Source organism: Esox lucius, chromosome 24, assembly GCF_011004845.1.
Source record: "Esox lucius isolate fEsoLuc1 chromosome 24, fEsoLuc1.pri, whole genome shotgun sequence".
NCBI lineage: Eukaryota > Metazoa > Chordata > Actinopteri > Esociformes > Esocidae > Esox > Esox lucius.
In genome coordinates this window covers 16730179-16752928 of record NC_047592.1, presented here as the reverse complement: position 1 = coordinate 16752928, position 22750 = coordinate 16730179, and the positions used below count along the sequence as shown (strand labels likewise).

General features: G+C 47.4%; 1 protein-coding gene across 6 annotated transcripts in view; it reads right to left on the bottom strand.

Annotated features, from left to right (window-relative positions):
- The window catches only part of svep1 (sushi, von Willebrand factor type A, EGF and pentraxin domain containing 1), an 88934-nt gene that overhangs the window by 22793 nt on the left and 43391 nt on the right, over nt 1–22750 (bottom strand). For 5 of the 6 annotated variants that reach the window (XM_029117415.2, XM_029117417.2, XM_029117416.2 and 2 more), the window contains exons 4-27: nt 21546–21704; nt 20348–20527; nt 18519–18698; nt 16450–16644; nt 14737–14855; nt 14196–14325; nt 13105–13212; nt 11069–11200; nt 10395–10586; nt 10112–10233; nt 9921–10026; nt 9545–9745; nt 9003–9239; nt 7730–7891; nt 7355–7516; nt 7036–7197; nt 5941–6029; nt 5038–5134; nt 4746–4859; nt 3530–3643; nt 1813–2014; nt 1387–1544; nt 853–1051; nt 549–724 (exon numbers count right to left, since the gene is read on the bottom strand). In XM_029117415.2, coding sequence (XP_028973248.2) covers nt 549–724; nt 853–1051; nt 1387–1544; nt 1813–2014; nt 3530–3643; nt 4746–4859; nt 5038–5134; nt 5941–6029; nt 7036–7197; nt 7355–7516; nt 7730–7891; nt 9003–9239; nt 9545–9745; nt 9921–10026; nt 10112–10233; nt 10395–10586; nt 11069–11200; nt 13105–13212; nt 14196–14325; nt 14737–14855; nt 16450–16644; nt 18519–18698; nt 20348–20527; nt 21546–21704 — 3696 coding nt within the window. The remainder of the gene's footprint in view (nt 1–548; nt 725–852; nt 1052–1386; nt 1545–1812; nt 2015–3529; nt 3644–4745; nt 4860–5037; nt 5135–5940; nt 6030–7035; nt 7198–7354; nt 7517–7729; nt 7892–9002; nt 9240–9544; nt 9746–9920; nt 10027–10111; nt 10234–10394; nt 10587–11068; nt 11201–13104; nt 13213–14195; nt 14326–14736; nt 14856–16449; nt 16645–18518; nt 18699–20347; nt 20528–21545; nt 21705–22750) is intronic. The other variant, XM_029117419.2, reaches the window with a different exon arrangement.

Below are 22750 nucleotides of genomic sequence, written 5' to 3'. Positions count from 1 at the left end.
CCTAACACATCACTTCTCACGCTCGAATTCAACAACACTTCATTCTATAAACCAGTTACATTACTTCAAATAAGCCTTTAATTATCTCTCCCAAGACGTCGCAGTGGGACTACTCAGCAATGATGATTACTCATGGGCTCCAATTGGGATATCATGGGCTCCAATTAGGATATCATGGGCTCCAATGAGGATATCATGAGCTCCAATTAAGATATCATGAGCTCCAATTAGGATATCATGGGCTCCAATTAGGATATCATGGGCTCCATTTAGAATATGATGTGCTCTAATTAGTATATCATGGGCTCCAATTAGGATATCATTGGCTCTAGTCAGGATATCATGGGCCCCAATTAGGATATCATGGGCTCCAATTAGGATAATATGTTGTTCATGTGTGACAGAAACTGACAACTGAATTATTATGATCAGCATGAGAGTTAGGACAGAAGTGGTTGAGGTAATTGACCCCTACAGTATAAAAAGGTTTGGGACGGCGGTAAATGAGGTCACGGGTTGCTGCAGACAGGCTGACGATAGCACCACACCTGGGATGACGGTGCCCAATGACAGGCCTTTCCCTCCGTCAGATGGATTGCCATTTATGTAGACCCGCCAGTCGCCGTCCCAGCTCCTCCACGACACCCCGATGTGATGCCACTCGCCCGTGTTCACGGCCGGGCAGTCCGTGATGCACTCCTTACCGTTGATGTACAGGACCCAACTGGGAACAAGGAGAGGGAGGGAAGGATGCAGGGAAAGAGAAGTTGGACAACAGTATCGTTTGGTTCAGCGTTTTCTTCCCACGGGACAGACTTAACGTTTACGCTGTTGGTGTGTGGCTTTGCTGACCCGTTGTAGTCTATGAGCAGGAAGGCGTTGTCACTCCCCTCCACGGCGTAGGAGATGGGGGTGCCGTAGTTGGTGGTGTCCGATGACCTCATCCAAAAGGTACAGGTGATCTCGGTCAGCGCTGGCATCACCCCGTCCATCAGCACGTAACCATGGATACCTGACACCTCAAAGTCCAGGTTGAAAGCGGTTGACATCTCTGAGGGAGAGTACATTTTCGGATGATTAACCCAGAAAGTTTCCACCACTTCTTAGACTGCAAATTAAAATGCTTAGGAAGCAATTTCCTTCAAATAGACATCCAGACAATTGGCTACAAATAATTCAGTAGTGTTTCATATTTCCTCATAAAAACATGCAAGCTGTTGTTATGACAGCCCCGTTTAAAACGGATGTGGAGAAGTGCTTTTAAAAGTGTGCCTTTTCCAAACAGACACTAGCAAAACCACATTAGATTAGACACCCAGTCATCCACCGACACTCCCCCACATCCTCAACACTTCCGACCCGCCTCCCTCTCCCTGGCATCTATACCTGTCTCACACCTGGTTCCGTTGAACCCAGGAGGGCAGCGGCAGGTGAAGGTGCCCAGACCATCCACGCAGGTGGCCCCGTTGATGCAGGGGTGGGTCTGACACTCATCCTCATCTACCTGGCACAGCCTTCCCCTGTATCCAAGCACACACTGGCACCTATATGTGCAAACAAATTATATTTACCTGTCTATATACGTACACATATGTACATTATTTAAAATGCATTTAACAACTGTGCTAACAATGTACTTGATTCAATTAATTCCAGCACCTGTCCAACAGCATCTTTTACAATACTACATTCTACGATGTTTAGAGGTTTTTTCTCTGTATGAAACACCAAACACGCATGTGACTGTACAAAGTGGTGGCTGTCATCAGGAGGCCAGGAAGGCTTGACGGTCGTGCAGTTTTGTCAAGTTACCTGAAGCTGTTGACGCCGTCCTGACAAGTTCCTCCGTTCAGACAGGGGGCGCTGTAACAATCGTCAATGTTAACCTCACACCTTTCCCCGGAGTACCCCGGGAGGCAGGTGCAGGAGTACCCTCCCACCTCGTCGTCACACACCCCCCCGTTAAGACACGGGCTGGACAGACACTCGTCTATCTCCAGTTCACAACGGGAACCTGGCAGACAAACAGAACATCACATTTACGCTCGTAATGCCAGTCGGGTGAATAAAGTTTAGTCCCATGAAATGTGGCTGGCTTTTTTGTGGCTGTTACATATATATATATAGGAGGTAACACTGTTTTCATTTGCATAAACCATAATACACTCACCTAAAGGATTATTAGGAACACCATACTAATACTGTGTTTGACCCCCTATCGCCTTCTGAACTGCCTTAATTCTACGTGGCATTGATTCAACAAGGTGCTGATAGCATTCTTTAGAAATGTTGGCCCATATTGATAGGATAGCATCTTGCAGTTGATGGAGATTTGTGGGATGCACATCCAGGGCACGAAGCTCCCGTTCCACCACATCCCAAAGATGCTCTATTGGGTTGAGATCTGGTGACTGTGGGGGCCATTTCAGTACAGTGAACTCATTGTCATGTTCAAGAAACCAATTTGAAATTATTCAAGCTTTGTGACATGGTGCATTATCCTGCTGGAATTAGCCATCAGAGGATGGGTACATGGTGGTCATAAAGGGATGGACATGGTCAGAAACAATGCTCAGGTAGGCCGTGGCATTTAAACGATGCCCAATTGGCACTAAGGGGCCTAAAGTGTGCCAAGAAAACATCCCCCACACCATTACACCACCACCACCAGCCTGCACAGTGGTAACAGTGGATCCATGTTCTCATTCTGTTTACGCCAAATTCTGACTCTACCATCTGAATGTCTCAACAGAAATCGAGACTCATCAGACCAGGCAACATTCGTCCAGTCTTCAACTGTCCAATTTTGGTGAGCTCGTGCAAATTGTAGCCTCTTTTTCCTATTTGTAGTGGAGATGAGTGGTACCCGGTGGGGTCTTCTGCTGTTGTAGCCCATCCACCTCAAGGTTGTGCGTGTTGTGGCTTCACAAATGCTTTGCTGCATACCTCGGTTGTAACAAGTGGTTATTTCAGTCAAAGTTGCTCTTCTATCAGCTTGAATCAGTGTTTTTCCCTTTTCACACCATTCTTTGTAAACCCTAGAAATGGTTGTGCGTGAAAATCCCAGTAACTGAGCAGATTGTGAAATACTCAGACCGGCCCGTCTGGCACCAACAACCATGCCACGCTCTAAATTGCTTAAATCACCTTTCTTTCCCATTCTGACATTCAGTTTGGAGTTCAGGAGATTGTCTTGACCAGGACCACACCCCTAAATGCATTGAAGCAACTGCCATGTGATTGGTTGATTAGATAATTGCATTAATGAGAAATTGAACAGGTGTTCCTAATAATCCTTTAGGTGAGTGTATAAATTAACATAAATAATTTGCCATGTAACCATTTGATAAGTCTGCCATGTAACCATTTGATAAGAATGGTATTACAACCATTCATCATTAATGACTGGGATTTACTGTTTAGGGACGAAGCTGCTGCCTCCGTGATATATTCATGTAATGTTCGAGAGATTTAAATGTCAGGTTACTGAAGTTCCCCAAAAGCCTTTGAGAAAGGACTCTGATCCTACCTGTGAAGCCGCCAGCACAGCTGCAGGCGTACTGGTTGATCTCGTCCACACACACTCCCTCATTCAGGCAGGGGGAGGAGCTACACTCATTAACCTCAACCTCACACAGGGAACCTGGGACAGGAAACCAACGGTCAGTTATGTGGAAATGGAGCCTTCCCAGGCAAGCTGAAACTCAGGCTACTGAATGTGTAAGACGATCGTTAAGGACGGAGTGTCTGTGCGGAAGACAGTGGACAGCCATGATGTGTAGGACGGAGTGTCTGTGTGGAAGACAGTGGACAGCCATGATGTGTAGGACGGAGTGTCTGTGTGGAAGACAGTGGACAGCCATGATGTGTAGGACGGAGTGTCTGTGTGGAAGACAGTGGACGGCCATGATGTGTAGGACAGAGTGTCTGTGTGGAAGACAGTGGACAGCCATGATGTGTAGGACGGAGTGTCTGTGTGGAAGACAGTGGACAGCCATGATGTGTAGGACGGAGTGTCTGTGTGGAAGACAGTGGACAGCCATGATGTGTAGGACGGAGTGTCTGTGTGGAAGACAGTGGACAGCCATGATGTGTAGGACGGAGTGTCTGTGTGGAAGACAGTGGACAGCCATGATGTGTAGGACGGAGTGTCTGTGTGGAAGACAGTGGACAGCCATGATGTGTAGGACGGAGTGTCTGTGTGGAAGACAGTGGACAGCCATGATGTGTGGGACGGAGTGTCTGTGTGGAAGACAGTGGACAGCCATGATGTGTAGGACGGAGTGTCTGTGTGGAAGACAGTGGACAGCCATGATGTGTAGGACGGAGTGTCTGTGTGGAAGACAGTGGACAGCCATAATGTGTAGGACGGAGTGACTGTGTGGAAGACAGTGGACAGCCATGATGTGTAGGACGGAGTGTCTGTGTGGAAGACAGTGGACAGCCATGATGTGTAGGACGGAGTGTCCGTGTGGAAGACAGTGGACAGCCATGATGTGTAGGACGGAGTGTCCGTGTGGAAGACAGTGGACAGCCATGATGTGTAGGACGGAGTGTCTGTGTGGAAGACAGTGGACAGCCATGATGTGTAGGACGGAGTGTCTGTGTGGAAGACAGTGGACAGCCATAATGTGTAGGACGGAGTGTCCGTGTGGAAGACAGTGGACAGCCATGATGTGTAGGACGGAGTGTCTGTGTGGAAGACAGTGGACAGCCATGACGTGTAGGACGGAGTGTCTACACACCCACATATCCGGGTCTGCACTGGCAGAGGAAGTCTCCCGTTCCATCTTTACACAAACCCCCGTTCTGACAGGGCGCCGAGTCACACTCGTCTATGTCACTCTCACATTTTGCCCCTGAGTGAGGAACACATTTTCACAGTCATGCGACACAACTAACAACGGGCCGTAACTCGCCGGGCTCCGTGAACTGGATTTGACTGAAAGCTTTTACGGAACACTTTGCGAGAGCTTGCGGGTAACCAGAATATTAAGGGTGTATGAATGATGAAGAATGGATGAGGCCACGGTTTACCTGTGAAACCGGGTAGACAGGTGCAAACATATCCGGCCCCCACCTCCTCACACGTGCCCTTGTTCTGACATGGGTTCAGAAAACATTCATGGAACACCTGGAGGGCAGACGTGAACAGTGATTCAGAGATGGATGGTTTTTCTTTGAAATGCCTTTGAAATGCCTACAATTTAAACTCCATTTCAGTACTTTTTAATATAGCCCTCTGAACTGTAGAATTATGTATTTTAAAATAAATATTACAAAAATACATATAATACTCTTGACTGACATACCACTACAATAGCCCGTATGCATTGCAAATGTAGGTTTTTACATCAGCATGTCCAGAGTGACTGTATGGACTGTGGGGTGAGGGGAAATTTCAGTTGGTTCATGAATATAGCTACGTGTAGAATGTATCTTTCATGTGGAAGCTACTTAATGTCCAATAACAGCAATGAAAACCGAATTCCTTCTCCCACGCTTTCCACTGGCCTTGTGGGTGGGTTCTCTTTGGGTCTATCAGCTTCAAAAAGCTGAACATTAATTTTTGCAACCCAGAAAGCACACAGGAATTTCTATGTTGGCCACTTGCCCCAATTGTTCCAGGGAGGAGATGACAACGCCTGTTAGTGATGGAATAAGATGGAAGGCACAGCTTTTCCAATTTGACAACAGAAGCTGGCCCTGGGTATTGTTAGCAAAAAGAAAGCCTGCATTTTAAGAATACACTTTCTATAAGCCCAGTATCTATTTTTGGAGAAAATAAAGAGTACCTACACAGATGCAAACATGCTAATGTATAAATGTAGCGGAACTGCCGAACAAAGTGTTTGAAACTCAGGTCTGGTAACGCTGTCAATTTAACCATTACTCTTTTACCCCGTAACAGTCTCCTGAGGCCGGTTCAGTCCGTCTTACCTGGCTGCTGGCCTGGTAGTCCTGGGACACCACTACCTCTGGAGCTGATGTCACACTCTCTTCCTTGGGCAAGAAACTGGAGCCAAAACCTGACAGAGAGAGAGAGAGAGAGAGAGAGAGAGAGACAGGGAGGGAGAGACAGGGAGGCGGGAGTATTTGTTTAAGAGAAAAAAAGCAAGGGTTTTTACTTAAAACAAAGCTCATATTTAGTCTGCTTGGCCAAGTCTAGCAGCCACCGTTGGTCCTCACACTGGGGAGTTGCATTCTGGGTATTTCAGTTCCATTCCCCAGCAGTCAAACATAACTTCTGCATTTCCATTCTTTTCTAATTCTTTTCCATTCAGTGGCCCAGTTTCATGATGCATTTCCATAGTCTCCAATGATACCATGTACTCATCTGATGTCATGTTGACCAGAACCATGTGTCAATACTCATCTGGTGTCATGTTGACCAGAACCGTGTGTCAATACTCATCTGATGTCATGTTGACCAGAACCATGCGTCAGTACTCATCTGGTGTCATGTTGACCAGAACCGTGTGTCAATACTCATCTGATGTCATGTTGACCAGAACCATGCGTCAGTACTCATCTGGTGTCATGTTGACCAGAACCGTGTGTCAATACTCATCTGGTGTCATGTTGACCAGAACCGTGTGTCAATACTCATCTGATGTCATGTTGACCAGAACCATGCGTCAGTACTCATCTGGTGTCATGTTGACCAGAACCGTGTGTCAATACTCATCTGATGTCATGTTGACCAGAACCATGCGTCAGTACTCATCTGGTGTCATGTTGACCAGAACCGTGTGTCAATACTCATCTGATGTCATGTTGACCAGAACCATGCGTCAGTACTCATCTGGTGTCATGTTGACCAGAACCGTGTGTCAATACTCATCTGATGTCATGTTGACCAGAACCATGCGTCAGTACTCATCTGGTGTCATGTTGACCAGAACCGTGTGTCAATACTCATCTGATGTCATGTTGACCAGAACCATGCGTCAGTACTCATCTGATGTCATGTTGACCAGAACCATGCGTCAGTACTCATCTGATGTGTGATTCGAGACCTAACCATTGACTCACTGGAGCAGTGTTGTATGGCCGTGGCCCCAGTGACAGTAGTGGTGCCATAGAAGGGGCAGGAGAGGCAGTAGGAGCGGCCGTGGTCTGGCTGGTAGTAGTCTCTGGGACAGGGGTAGCAGGGGACCAACCCGGTCCGGGAGAAATGACCGGCCAAACATGGAACTGCGCGAGCAGAAAGACAATAGAGTACAGAATAAAGAAAGAGACAGAAAAAGAGAGTGTCTACATCATTTTACAACGGTTGGTGTAAAACAGTGCCGTTGACTTCAGTCTTGGTATAAGTCATGTTTCACCGTTTGACCTTTTCTTTCTGTCTTACCTCCACACTCAGCCATTTCCCTCGCCCCACTTGTGACGGTGGAGGTCTCGTCCGGACAGGCCAGACACTCCCTGGATCCGAGCCCAGGCTGGTAGTGCCCCAGTGGGCATGCCTCACACGTCTCCAGCCCGTTCGCAGAGTAGCCCCCGGGCTTGCACTGCTCTGAAACCCCCCCGGGACAACACACAGCTTTGTTAAGGAACGGCACCACCTGCTGGTATCGAGTTCATGAAGAATGAAAGTGATTTCTGTTCCACCCCCGCCACCAGGGTTTTTGTGCTGAGGACACACGGTCCAAAAAGAAACCCCCCAGCTTTAAAAACAGTACTGCCAATCTACGCGTGTCCACCTGAACCCATCGTCCCGGTGTTTTACCTTTGCACTCGTCCAGGCCGCGAGCGTGGAGGTAGGCTGTGGACGATCCCTCAGGACAGGTCTTACACTCCATCTGACCCTCCTGGTCCTGATAGGAGCCCAGCCAGCAGCTCTCACACTCCGCATACTCCAGGGAGTAGTAGGTCCCCACTGGACACTGGACTGGACCACACAACACACATGGACACTGTAAGGCCAGGCTTGACCACCCATCCTACCATTTATCCTACCACCCATCAACACACCCACTCACCCAACCATCCACCCCACATACCTATCCATCCTACCATCCACCCAGCCACAAATCCATCCACCCTACCATCCCCACACCACCCATCCATCCTACCATCCCCACATCCACCAACCCACCCATCCATCCCCCCATCAACCCACCCATCCATCCTACCATCCCCACATCCACCAACCCACCCATCCATCCATCCTACCATCCCCACATCCAACAACCCACCCATTTATCCATCCTACCATCCCCACATCCAGCAACCCACCCATCCATCCATCCTACCATCCCCACATCCACCAACCCACCCATCCATCCACCCATCAACCCATCCATCCTACCATCCTCACATCCACCAACCCACCCATCCATCCATCCTACCATCCCCACATCCACCAACCCACCCACCCATCCTACCATCCCCACATCCACCCACCAACCCACCCATCCATCCATCCTACCATCCCCACATCCACCCATCCATCCATCCATCTTACCATCCCCACATCCAGCAACCCACCCATCCTACCATCCCCACATCCACCAACCCACCCATCCATCCATCCTACCATCCCCACATCCACCAACCCACCCATCCATCCTACCATCCCCACATCCAGCAACCCACCCATCCTACCATCCCCACATCCACCAACCCACCCATCCATCCATCCTACCATCCCCACATCCACCAACCCACCCATCCATCCTACCATCCCCACATCCACCCACCCATCCACCCACCAACCCACCCATCCATCCTACCATCCCCACATCCACCCATCCACAAATCCATCCACCCTAGCATTCCCACATCCACCCATCCATCCTACCATCCCCACATCCACCAACCCACCCATTCATCTTACCATCCCCACATCCACCAACCCACCCATCCACCCATTCATCCTACCATCCCAACATCCACCAACCCACCCACCCATTCATCCATCCATCCCTTTATTGGTATCCCTGTGAACCCGGAGAACACACTGAACAGACTGTTCCAGGTTCTGTCTTAAAACCACCCACCACACATCCTTCCCTTCAGGACAGAACCGGGTCGACAGAACAGGGAGGCCCTCTTGCTTTCCAGGGACTTGGGGTCTGCCACGACGATCATTTCTGATGACACGTGATAGGACGACAGAGGCTGCTTGGCCAGCGTCCGCTTCAGCCGATTGGTCAGCTGCTCTAGGGTCCGGAGCAGACGCTTCTGATTGGCTACCTCCACCGAATCGTTCCTTGACGAGGGCAGCGGGATGCTTGCTGGGAGAATGGACACAGCTCAAAAGACGTGACTCGAACCACAACTACAACCAAAAACAATTACTAATGCTCAATTTCTAATCAGCCACTATATTCACACTAAACAATTCAGACCCTTGAGGAAAATAGCCTTCTTACATTCTTGTCACTGTTTATTAAAGAATGATACTATGTGCAGGATTGATAAAATAGGTCCATATATATTATGTTAAACTGCATAACTGCACTTAACACAGTGTCCTTTCAGTGACCTGAACTGGACGGGTTATATTATGTTGACGGGGTAAGTTCCCCCCCCCGACTACCTGTGATATTGAAGAAGATCTGTATCTTCTGGTCTCTGGTGGGACCGTTGATCTTGCGGTGTCTCTTTGCGCGCAGTCGGGGTGTTCCCGTCCTGACCTGCTGTGTAGGGGCGCGCTGACGGTCTGTGGCAAACCCTGTGTCGAAGTAGGCGTAGTCCTGACCACGCTGGGGTCCCCAGTTACTGCCCCAACCTCCTGCACCTGGGAGAGTGCAGGCAGAAAGGAGAGAGAAGGGACGTGAGAAAGAGTCCTTACTGGGTTATTGGTTGGATTTCTGTCCAGTCCCACATTCCTTCAGTGACCAGTGAAGTCAGAAGGACTTAGGGGCAGCGGTCAAACCAATTCTATTGAAGTGGTATAAATACACAGGTCTTACCGATGGCAAATCCATTGTCGTAGTCATAGTTGTACTCCAGACAGTGTCCTTGAGACTTCATCTCTAACTTACAGGCCACATCATCGCCACTGCAGATGGTCGGGAGCTTTAGATACAGTTGAGAAAGAGTTTAACCACATACCGCGTGCGAGTGGGCGTCTGGGTCTGTTTGTGTGCTCCAGTGTTCTCACCATGTCTCCGAGTTTGGTGCTGAACTCCCCAGTGAAAGACTTGACCAGGTCCAAGTCATCACAGCGAGAGGCTTTGAAAAGCATCTCGAATGGCTTAAACCCGTTGTTGGCAATACGGTTCACTGGGAAGGAGAGGAGGACACGCGCAGAAACACCAAATCAAAATCGCAAAAACATTTACGCTTGTTCTTATTAACTGTAAGATAATAGGGTGAATGGGGGACGTGAGAAAGTAGTCCACTAAACGGACAGAAGGGGACCATTTAGGAGGCTGGTCACTCACAGGAGCAGTCAGGTCTGTGGGGGGAGGGGGGCGGGTCCCACACCCCGTTGTTAGCGCAGAAGTAGCTGTGGACCGACTGGTGGCTGAAGCTGTAGCCCTCTTTACATTTCAGAGTACAGTTGACACCGCCCACCTCCTCGGAGCAGGAGAACTCCCCGTTTAGCGGCACAAACGGCTCCTCGCACGTAGACCCTGGGAGACGAGAGGCACACAGGGTAACATGGGTAATGTGGTGCAAGTAGGAAGAAGGAAAGTGAAAAGGAAATGAGTGAATGGGACTCTCGGGGTGGTTCAGTAGACTAAACTGCTGCCTCTGGTGCACATGGACTGCAGTCGTAGGTTTGAACCTTTCCACTGCTCTTTCAGAAAATTCCTCATATCTTTTCTACCCACTTTCCTCTCCAATAAAACAAAAAAATATTCTGGAAAATATTTCTGAATAATTACTTGCACCTTATAAACAACTGTTCAAAGACTAAATAAAGCAGAAGAAGAGAATACGATAATGTTAAGCTAGTAGTTGAGCTAGAAAACTCTGGTGAACTCTGGTCAACAGTGGTAAACCCCAAGAAATGATTATAGACTTTAGTATACAAACACGTTCTTGTTAACTGTAGTAAATGTTGGTAAATTAGTAAAGGTTGGTAAACTCTGGTAACTCCTCCTCCTGTTACCCTGGACAGTGATGGTGATGTGGCACGTGCGGTGATTGCCTGCCTGGTCCGTAGCCGTGTAGCTCACCACCGTCTCCCCCACAGGGAACAAAGAGCCAGGCGTGTGGGAGCTGGAAACACTCAGACGGCCACCTGGGAGCGACACGGTAACATGGCAACAGTGACTAAACCTTTCATTGTGTGCAGGAGAAAGAAATCCTACTTTAAAAAGGACACTTCCTCTGCAATTAAAGCAGTAGCAAACTGCAAACAATGTACTTAAAATTTGCTGGATTAAGTGATTAAAACTATTAGTTGAATCCCACAATCAAGTGGGTTACTCTTCCCTGTAGACAATGGGGCATTTTCCCCAAATAATTAAAGTGAATCACACTTCAGTAAAAGGCAGCCAGAGGGCAGCGTTGGGCTTCCACTTACTGTGAAGTTTCCAGCCAGGTACAGATTTAGGGTCAGCCCCCCATCATCTTAAATAACATGTCTGGGGAAAATGCCAGAAGGCCCCAAGACCAGTACCTAGAGGAAACTTCACCTTACTCCCGATGAGTCAAGTTACATTAAAGCAGGACGTGTTGACATGAAAACCGTTGGTCTCTCTGGACATCACACGGCACCAAAGTAATGATAATCATCCTTTAGTCCGCCCGGGAGTAATTGCTACTGTCGTGATAGATGGATGGATAGGTTAGAGAGAGAAAGAGAGGGGAGAGAGAGAGGAATGAGAGAAACTGAGGAGCGATAGAGACAGATGAAGAGGGGAGGGAGAGAAAGAGAGGAGAGAGAGGGGATGATCAAGCTGTCCTATTCTATTCCCATTCCAGTGAGGCTGACACATGTCTGGCTGAGCGGTCTCCTGGCCATGTCTCCCCAGCCCAGCCAGTCTACTGCTAAAAATAACCTGGGCAGCACCAGGAATCAGGGTGTGTGCGTGTGTGTGTGTGTGTGCGTGTGTGGGGAGGGACGTGGGCCTGATGGAAAAACAAAAGCTGTTGACGTTGAATCGACGTTGCCGTGACGTCATTGCGCCACCTCGGTTAACAACCACAGTGGCTATTTCTGTTTGTTGATGTTGATGGCATATCGTGTGTGAACCTGGGCAGGAAGGCATGCGTGGGTGCGGGCGTGCGTGGGAAGGCGGGGTTTTGTGCGCGTGTGTGTGTGTCTTTCTGTCCGTCCTTCTGTCTGGCTGTCAGTCTCAGTTCATGTCAGACCAGTGATCTGAAGAGCTGCAGAAGGTTTTGGTCATGAATCTGTCACCAGGGCTGCTGTTAGAGGCTGTCTGTCTGTCTGTCTGTGGGTCAACCAGCGAGAGAGGTCCAGTATATTATCATCATTCTGTAACACCATGGCAGTAACTCACAGTAATTGAATCAGCTACAGGACCAATAAAAGGGTACCAGCACAATCCCCTTGTGAATACAGAAATTATGATGGAACTTTAAGGGTAATTTACAGTGGAACAATGAAGAGCCAGTATATGATATCATATATACCACAGCTTTTAACCCGTCAGGATTCAGGATTTTAACTGGCCTGTGTATTAGAATCACCCTTATCTGTGGTATATTGGACATATATCACACCCTCTCATGCCTTTTTCTAAGTTGTAAACCCTTAGTGCTGATATAGGAAGATGTTGTATATGAGGCCATATAACCAGGCTATGACAAACTTTTACTTTTTATTTTATCACATTGGTAACTAATGTGCCACAATTAAGTTCTTTATCTAGGTACTCTACAATGCATCGTGCCTAACAGCAGCTCTTAGTCATCTCATACTGGCCGTATACCACAACCCAGCGTGCGTTATTGCTTAATTATACCACACCTTCTCTGTCTGCATTTGTCTGTCACACACACAGAGACACACACACACTTCGCAATAATTTTCCACCATCTGTATGTCTCCTTTTTCCAGTCACACGACAGAAAAGACCCTGTTACCATTAGTCCCCCAGAACGAGGGAGAGAGAGAGAGGGAGAGAGAGAAAGAGAGGGAGAGAGAGCGGAAGAGGTGCAGTCTGGAATATTGCATACCTGAATTGTCGGAAAACTGCGGCACCTCCCAGACGACGGCCGTCTGCGTGTCTGTGGCCTGTAAACTGGGCGGCGACCTGCACTTGTCAATCACAGGGGGCTCCGTATCTAGGAAGGAACACCGTCTCTGTTGTTAAGTTCATCAGAATGGTTGACAACCAAGTATGCACTATCCCAAAGATAAAGGCCCTATGATATAATATAATTGACATATAAAACACTAGAAGCGTACCAGCATTCCTAATAATCCTAAATATGGTTACCAGTGTAAAAGACACCTTACGTTCTTAGTCTTAGTGGTACAGTATACCATGTTTTAAAGGGCACCAGTTAAACATGTGTGTCTAATAACAAGCCCCGGCATTCCTTCATTATAACATATGGAAATGTTCATGGCTACCACAGGGCCTTTTTCCCTTGAGCACTGACAGGATCAAGCGGGGACCACTGGAGACCCTTATGGTTTACACTTGGCACACTTGAGTTTGCCTGACACCTGTGACCAGTTATTTAGCCAGACGCTTTTATCCTAAGCCACTTACAGTAAACGTGCATGAACTATTACCACTGTATGTGGTGGCCCATGCCGGGATCAAACCAGCAACTCCGGAAGTACCAGACTTCTAACCCACTGACTCATCGGAAATAGGAAATACTACAAGTATTTTCTGAAAACATGACCTGGGCAGGAAAAACTCTGGTTGAAAGCTACTGTATGAACACAGTTGTACTGGCTATATCTGGGGCCTGGAGTGGTCTGGTAAGGAGAAACCCAGGAAGAGCCCTGATACAGTAGCAGTCAGACTGTTCACGTTTGTATTGTTGCGATGCAGTTTTGATAGTTGGTTGTGAATTGGTGGTCGTGTGGTTGTGATGTGGTGGTAATAACATTTTGAAATGGGTGTTAAGCGGTTATGAATTGGTTATGATGTTGTTGTTAGGTGGTTGGGAGTTAGCTGTGATATGATTGTGAAGAGGTTGACATAAGGTTGGGATGAGGTTGTCATGTGGTCATGAAGCACTCTTGTGATTATGATTCACTTGTGATGGGTTTGCAAGTTGGTTGTGGTGTAGTCATGCTACAACCTCACCTATGACAGTAACAGTGAAGGTGCAGTTAGCCTGGTTCCCAGCACGGTCTGTGGTGACATAGGTGATCCGCTCCTCTCCGATAGGAAACAGTTGAGGAGGGCTGTACACAGGCTTCACCTGGACCAGGACCTAGAGGGCACAGGCAGAGGTCAAAATAATACTGAGATAGAGGGCTGAGGTTACGGGGTCAGAGGTCAGAATGACACTTACCACACATGCAGAGGACAGAAAAGACTGCTATGAATATTATATCTAATCAAATCTTAAAGAATGAATCCTCAAAAGCAGATTATCTTTTAGTTAACGGATTATGTTATAGTACCCCTTAAGGTGCCTTTTAACAGTAAGCCTTTGGTTTCATTTGTCTTTTTCTTGTGAATAGGTGAGGTACCAAAGAGGTCCTAGTACCCATGATTGAGAAGCATCACTGTAAAGTATTCATTCTTCCTTTTCACTTTGCTACTGTTTGCTCCTTGAGGTGGTTGATGGGTACACACACTAACTGCACTGGGGGAGAAAGAAATGAGAGCCTCCCCTTACCTCCTCCCCAGAGTTGTCAGTAGCGGTGGGCACGTTCCAGCTGATGTTGGCAGTGCCATGCCGCTCATCTGTCTCTGCCACCACATCTCTGGGGCACTGGATCCACGGGGGCTCAAAGTCTGGATGGTTGAGGTCAGGAAAAAAACCCACGAACAACACTTAGTCCCCTGAATCCTAATGGTTGGACTGGATGAACAGAAATCACCTCAGGATGTAAACAATCAATGCTCAATTCCAGCCAGGTGAATCGAACAGGAGTCACATTCAACTCCTCAACAAGATTTGCTGGCCTCTAACTAAGCCAGCCGGAGAGACTTCCATTCCTCTGCCTCTTACAGTACATCAAACATCACCGCACGTGGCCGGGCCGGGGCTTCTTGTTATCACTAAGGGAGTACCTTTGATGTCACGCATAACCTCCGATCCCTCTAACACGACCCGTCGGAGCTCCCTCTGTTCTTAATCACACTGTCGTCTGACACACCGACTTTAAAGCCAATAACGGGTCCATCTATTATTATCACCATCGTGTGACGTGAAACTACTAAAGAGGCCGCTATCTCTGTCCATCCATTACGCCAACACCAACCCTCGAAGACATTATGAAATACATGTCTTAGATACAGAAATCATTACCGTTAACCAATCGTTCTTACCAGCGACACTACAAAGCCTCATACTGAGCACCAGTTCTGCACAGACGGTCATGACTTCAATCTGTGTTTTTGAACTTGTGCTAAGCCAGGTAGGTCAATGAGTTCTGGGCAGACCTGGACTCATCTGTCATAAGGAAGTTCACAGCTGGACAAGACCGACTAAGTGAGACAATTCAATAATTAACAGAGCGTTTTGATCTGAACAGCCAGGGCCCCTCCTTCTATTGGGGGAGAAATAGTTCAGTGTTAGTGTAATAGGTATTATGAAAGAGAGGCTGTAAAAAGGGTCAACATTTATCTCTCTACTCTTTTGTTCAATGTTTTCTGTTCTTTTCTCTTGGCTTCTCTTATGATTCTATTCTCTTGCTTCTCTATTTCTTCTTTATTATCCTTCTTTTGCCTTTTTTCCTTTTATCTTCATGACATGCTTTCCTCATCGTAATGCCAGCACCTCACTTAATAAGTCTGCTTTCTACTGGATATAGTGTATGTATTTCTGTGCGTGTACACAGTCCTCACCATGATAGTAAAACAACTAAATGATGAGGACATTTGACCGGTCTTCACTTTAAGGTTTATCTGACTTAAGTTTAGGATTAGGCTTAGAATTTGAGTTAGCGTTATGTTTAGGCATTAAGGATTAGGTTTAGGGTTAAGGGTTAGGTTTAGGGATTGTTTTTAATGGTACTAAATTGCTGCTCCTCACCTTGATAGTAAAACCTGTGTGTATATATGTCTGCGTGTGGGTGGGGGGGATGGATATACAGAGCTCATTCTACGGCCACCTGCTTCACCTGCGTACCATCTGGGGAAGCTGTGTGTAATTAAAGTGATGTTCTCTCCAACCCTGAAACATAGGAATGGGTTCTGCTGTGGTACGGCTCATGTTTAGGACTACCAAACCGTCAGCTCCATTCACTTGGAAAGAAATGCACGGACAGTGTAGAAGGGGCACGTGGAGAACCCTCCCAATGCGTGTACATGCACGCAACAAACACATAGGCGCAGGCAAGCGCATACATCTTTAAAAGCACAAGCTTTCCTGGTTTGTTGTTACCTGTGCAGGTGGCCTTGTAAACATCGGCACTCCAATCCCCAGAGGAGAGACAGCGCGCCTCCTGGTCTCCCTGTAGACGGTAACCGCGGCGACAGCCAAGGCGGCATAGCATGCCAGGCCTCACTTCCCTCTGTCCACAGGCAGGGGGCGACAGCAGGACGTTTGGCGTCGTCACCACTGGGGTACAGCGCAACTCTGAGGAGAGGGGAGAGAGAGAGACGCACACACACCAAAATTCCCACTTTATCATCAACAGATGAAGAGGTTTAATAAATCAATCAGGTCGGAACCAAACCCCGTCCCAACGAGACAGCCATCCTTCTGGTTAGGACCTCGCTCTAACTGAGACAGGGAGGGAAAGGGGGAGAACACGCTCGGAGCACATCAACATGTTTCCTCTGTTCTGACCTTACAAAGATCCAGTCTTTGGCGTTTGAAGAAGGCTCGCAGAGTCTCCGTGCAATGAACCAATGTTGGGGACCAGTAAATAAGTTTCAGCACTAAAGCAACAAAGATGTCTTTGGAAATGAATTGAAGGCCGCGTAGCTATTCCAGTGTAAGGGTTTTGTGCATTCTTGGATATAGGGCTTGAGAGTGGCTTTCACCCAGAACAGTCACTGGATCCCTCCCCATCTCCCTCATCTCCCTCTGCCTCTCCCTCTTTCTCTCTCCAATTCTCTCTCCTCTCTCTCCTCGTTTTCTCTCTCTCTTTCTCCCTCCCTATCTCCCTCTCTCACTACTTCTCTCTTTCTACTCCTCCCCCCTCTCTCTCCCTCTCTCCTCTCTCATGCTCCTCCACTATCTCTATCTCACGCTCTCTCGCCCTTGTCCGAGGGGAGAGGAGAGAAATGCTGCAAGCCATGTGGAGGTGGAGGTGGGGATCACATTAAAAACACATATCTTCAGCCCCCTCTAGCGAAGCCACAGTGATCACATTACACTGGTGAACAAACAAACACAAAAACGTAAAAGCTGGACATGGGCTAAACTGGTATTGAAAACTATTTGTAATACTTGGGTGGGCCTGAAGGAGCTTTCTTGTGGCAACTGAACTAATAGAAAAGTCCTCCATTTCCAGACCAAGCCTTTCCTAGCACTTTAGGGAGGTTAAAGAAAACAGCATTTGAAGCCATGGAATCAGCAACCAGAGTAGGAAAGTACCACTGGGAAATGTAATGTTATTAAGAGCAATAATAAAGACAATCAGAAGAACACAAAAAGGCAGCGTAACTTCTTCAGAACTCCATCTGTCATAGACTAGAGTCGACACCAATAATTTAGTTATGAATGTCTGTAGGTTTTAAATAGCTAAACAGAGGGAGCCATATCGTAGCTAGAGAAAGGTTCACAGAGAAAGGGTGAAAAGGGATGAAAGAAATATGGCGAGAGAAAGTCGGGGGGGGGGCAGAGGAAGAGAGAGGGAGTAAAAGGGAAAGACAATGAGAGAAAGGAGAGTGGGAGTGAGAGAAAAGTGAGAGACAGAGTGAGAGAGTGAGAGAGTGAGAGACAGTAACTCATCAGAAGGCCAACGCTGAGGATCTGAGATTTGTGGGTTATAACAGAACTTCTGTTCTGCCTTTTCTGTGTGTTTGTGCGCCTGATCTGTGGTGGTGTGCGTGTGTGTGTGTGTGTGCGCGCGTGTGGGTGGGTGGGTGCGCGTGTGCGTGTGGGTGGGTGCTCGTGTGCTCGCATGCATGCGTCAGGCATGTCAGACGCGGTGGCTTTTTTGTAATGAGAAAGCAGATATATCTTTCTCTAGGGTGGTGTAGTGGGACTACAAGCAAATCCACACCATATGTTTAACCACTGTGTGCGTCTGTGTTTAAAGTGCTGTACGCCAACATCCCGGCACATCCATTTTCCTCCGACCCTTCGCCTAATAAATCCTTGTCCGATGAAAAATGGAGGATTCAGAACGCAGACACCACAAACTCAGAGCGGGGGATGCTGGTGAGGAAGTGAGTAGTGTGTGGGGTATTCAGAGGGGTACAGTGAGACAGTGGGTGGAGGGCTTGGGACATTTCGGGGGTGTGGTTAGGCAGTAGGTAGTGGAGGTCCTGCAGGCTTACCCACACACCGTGGTTGGATCCCGCTCCACTGGGAGTCGGCCTGACAGCTGAGCCTGCTGTCTCCCACCAGCCTATAACCCTCGGCACACCGCACCTCACACTCCGCCCTGAAGGGGGCGCCACCTTCACTGCAGTTAACACGTCCGTTCTGAGGCGGGGAGAGGGCAGGACAGGAGCGCACTGTGGCACACAGACACAGAGAAAAACAGAAGAGGACTTATGGCAGATCAGCATCTAATAGCAACGAAAAGATCTGGTTGAACTAATACCATACAACAGTAGAGAGGTGGAGGAAGAGGAGAGGAGAGGAAGAGGAGGGACACTCTCTGCACATTGTCTCAGCACTGTACATAGCCAATAAAATTACATCGGAAATGCTTTTATTCTTTTGAAAAGTTTGTATGTGTAATGTTTACTTCATATTTCCTTATTTCTCTACAGAGAGTCAGAGAAAAATATACAAAGAGTAGGCTCCATTCCTTCCTCATGAAGAATGCTGCATGTGTCTAAAACATTAGCTAAATATTTCCTAGGACCTATCAGTTGCTCCCCTGCTAAATCCCTTAATAAAGCCATGATCCTGCAGGCCTGCTGCTGGTTAGACTGAGGTCTAGCAGAGTGTGTTTAGGGTGTTTGTTTTCATCACCACTGATAGACAGGCTGTTAGGAGACCCTCTCCCTGAGGGCTGAGCTGGCTGGGAGGTCCAACACTGGAACCTATACACAGACAGGCAGAAAGACAGGCAGAGAGAGAAGGACAGACAGAGAGACAGACAGACATAGACATGGACAAACAGAAAGGGACTGACAAAGAGAGAGAGAGACAGACAGACAGACAGAGAGACAGATTGACAGACAGAGATAGAGAGACAGACAGATACATAGACAGGACAAACAGAGAAAGGGACTGACAGAGAGAGAGAGCGAAAGAGAGGGAGAGACAGACAGACCGACAGAGAGAGAGACAGCCAGACATATAGAGAGACAGATCGAGACAGATAGGGAGACAGACATAGACATGGACAAACAGAGAAAGAGACTGACAAAAAGAGAGAGAGAAAGTGAGACAGACAGACTGACAGGCAGATGGAGAGGCAGACAGAGAGACAGATACAGACAGACAGATAGAGACAGACTGACAGGCAGATGGAGAGACAGACTGACAGGCAGACAGATAGAGACAGACAGATTGACAGAGAGATAGAGAGACAGACAGATACAGACAGACAGACAGATAGACACAGACTGACATGCGGATGGAGAGGCAGACAGACAGACAGAGACATGCATATACATGTACATGCAGGCAACCGGGTTGTAATGCACGGATGCAAGAGTGCCAGTGCGCGCACACACACACACTAACCACAGATACACTAACCACAGATACACTCCCTTTCTGCGGCTGTGGGTGTTGTAATGCTGCAAGTAAATGTTTACCCATAATTCAATCCAAACACACAGGATTGCAGTCTACAGTGAAAACAGGGTCCCACCAGCCAGACATTACCAGCTGACATCACACATCATGTTTCAACTTAACAAGCCTCGTACCCACTACATTCAATAGTTTCTGCATGTCTGTGTGTCTGTGCAGGGTTATAACCAGGAATAGTGGTAATATGGTTATACATTATACGATGGCTGCTACCACAATGTCAGACGAACTACACGGGATGTGAGAGAATGTTTAAAGAAAAAAATGCATTGAGAGAGACTATTTAAGAAATACCGGGGTCGGAGCGATTTAGGTAAGCAGACCAGATGAGTCAATGGTAGATACTGTGATTCCCTAGGAGCGTGTGTGTTAGTGTTCCACCCCCTCTCACCTCTGCAACTGGGCGGGGAGCCCGACCACGTCCCGTCTGGCAGGCACAGTCTGATGCCACTGCCCTGTAGATCGTGTCCAGGCAGGCATCGCACGCCGCAGGCCGTATTGAACTGGTTATTACACACGTTCTGGATGAAGAAACCGTTGTCGGGAGGAGACAGCTGTGGACAGTACACCGCTGGGGATGAGAGAGGGAAGGGGATGACAGAGGGAAGGGGAGACAGAAAGTGGATGAGAGAGGTAGGATAATGTTTGACCAGTATAGGAGTGATACACCCAGCGTATTGACAGACGTACTGTAGATTGAAGCGAAGCAAATCAACAAACGCACAGTTTGCCGTGCACATGCCTCACAAAAAAGACAGATCCTAATTTACCCCCCCAGGGTAGGCAAAAGCAGGTCTGCATCTATCTGAATCTTCAAGACCTCATAGAGGTTTGCAAAGATTACTGATCAGCAGCTGTATAGGTAAGCGCACAGGGTCAAACACTTTTCAATATTGTCACATAAATAAATATAAATATCCTAGGTAATTTATCATAATTTTGCTTTGTGAGGATGAATTATTTGGTGTGGGTTTCAAGTTAATGGGTGTGTCCAAACTCTGTCTGGTACTGTACATCCAATCAATAATTCATGTAAATCAATCTGGTGTATAAGAAGAGTGTTACATTTTGCAGTAAGTCATTAAAATGTAGACTGCAAATGTACACATCTCCTGTACTATGAACCCAAAAACCTTCAATTGCTCAATGTATCGTCAAGGTAAGAGTGGGGCGAAGTAATGATTTCTCTCCATCAAAAGCAGGAATTTACTTTGGGAATGACAGGGGACATAATCGCAGTACCAATAAAGAAAGGCTGGCAATGTATGGTCCCCTGGTGCCAGGCACACTGATGAAAGCCTACTGGACGATCGATCATAATACCTAGTGTTGGGTTGTTTTGAAGGTGTCACTCAAGGTGTGTGGCCATGCATGTTCCATATGCCTCGTTAAGGGAGTGCCACTGACTGTCAAAGAAGTGTAAAACACATCTATTCACAGTAAGTTTGCTAACAACCCTACAGTTGCACTACTTCATGCCTCCAGAAACGATCATGTTCCTCCAGCTATAGCCTCCACGCATAAGACCGTCCGTCCGCTACATTACTAACACGTTCTACATGTAGCAACGACAGTCTGGATGCACATACCTTCGCAGGTCTTTCCTTGGGCCTTGAAGCCCTGCTTGCAGACACAGTCACTGGGGGAGGTGCTGCCAGGCGGGGAGGTGTGGTGTTGGTCAGGGCAGGGCAGACAAGTTCCCAGGCCTCCAGGGGTGGCCTCTGGTTTGTAGGTCCCAGGTGGACATGCTGTAAAGAGGGCACAGGATGGAACATGAGCTCAACACAGAAAACCCAGGAAAATTCCAGGAAAAGGAATTTGTCATGTGATAGAAGCAGGTGCTTAGTCATTTTTTTCTGCCATATTTTATCAGGTGAATATTCTCATTTTAGTAATGAGATTTAACCTTACTATTCAGAGGAAGGACACAGAATGAAAATTTGTTTTGGTGGTAGACCTGCCCCAAATCATTGAGTCAACCAATCACATCTTTTCTATTTTGGAGGTAGATCTGCCCGTCATCTTTGAGTTAACAAATCATAACTTTTCTATTCTGGAGGTAGATCTACCCCTCATTTTGAGTCAACCAATCACTTCTTTTCTATTTTGAAGGTAGATCTTCCCCTCTTCACAGAGTCAACCAATCACATCTTTTCTGCTATGGAACTAGATTAACAGTAACACAATGGTTAAGGACTGAGTACTAACAGTAGAACATGTATGCTGCAGTTGCTAAAACGATCCCATGACCAAATGACTGAACTGCATTACATTCCCATTGTCTTGACAGTTCTGCTTTGTGTTAGAATAACGAGATCCCTATCAGCCAAGTCAGGGAAGAATCCGGTTGTCGAGCTAGCCAAGCTTGTTCCAAACATTCCTCCACCTAATGCAGGCTCTAACTCATCCTCTAAGAATATGACAGCCGTCTCAATCACTCTCTTGTGTTTAAGCCCAGTGGTTTTGACCAGCTATCTGTACAGAATGTCAGAAGGGTCAAAAACAGTTTTCTTCAATTCCTTGTAAGCTCACTTTATATACTCAGTCAGCACCAGTCAGCCTTTTGGCACACGGCATGAATGTATCAATCACATGTTATAATACAGTCCACAGTCTTATGTAGGGAGACCAACTCCCTAGCTTGTCTAGACTCCTGACCATATAGGGGTGAAGGCAGGGACGTGTTAAGGCACGGAGGATACCTAATGTTAATCTTGACTAATCAGTGTTCAGAAGTAATTTACTCCCCAACGCTCAGCTGGAGGTGTGAATTTCCAGTGTTGTGTTACTGTCG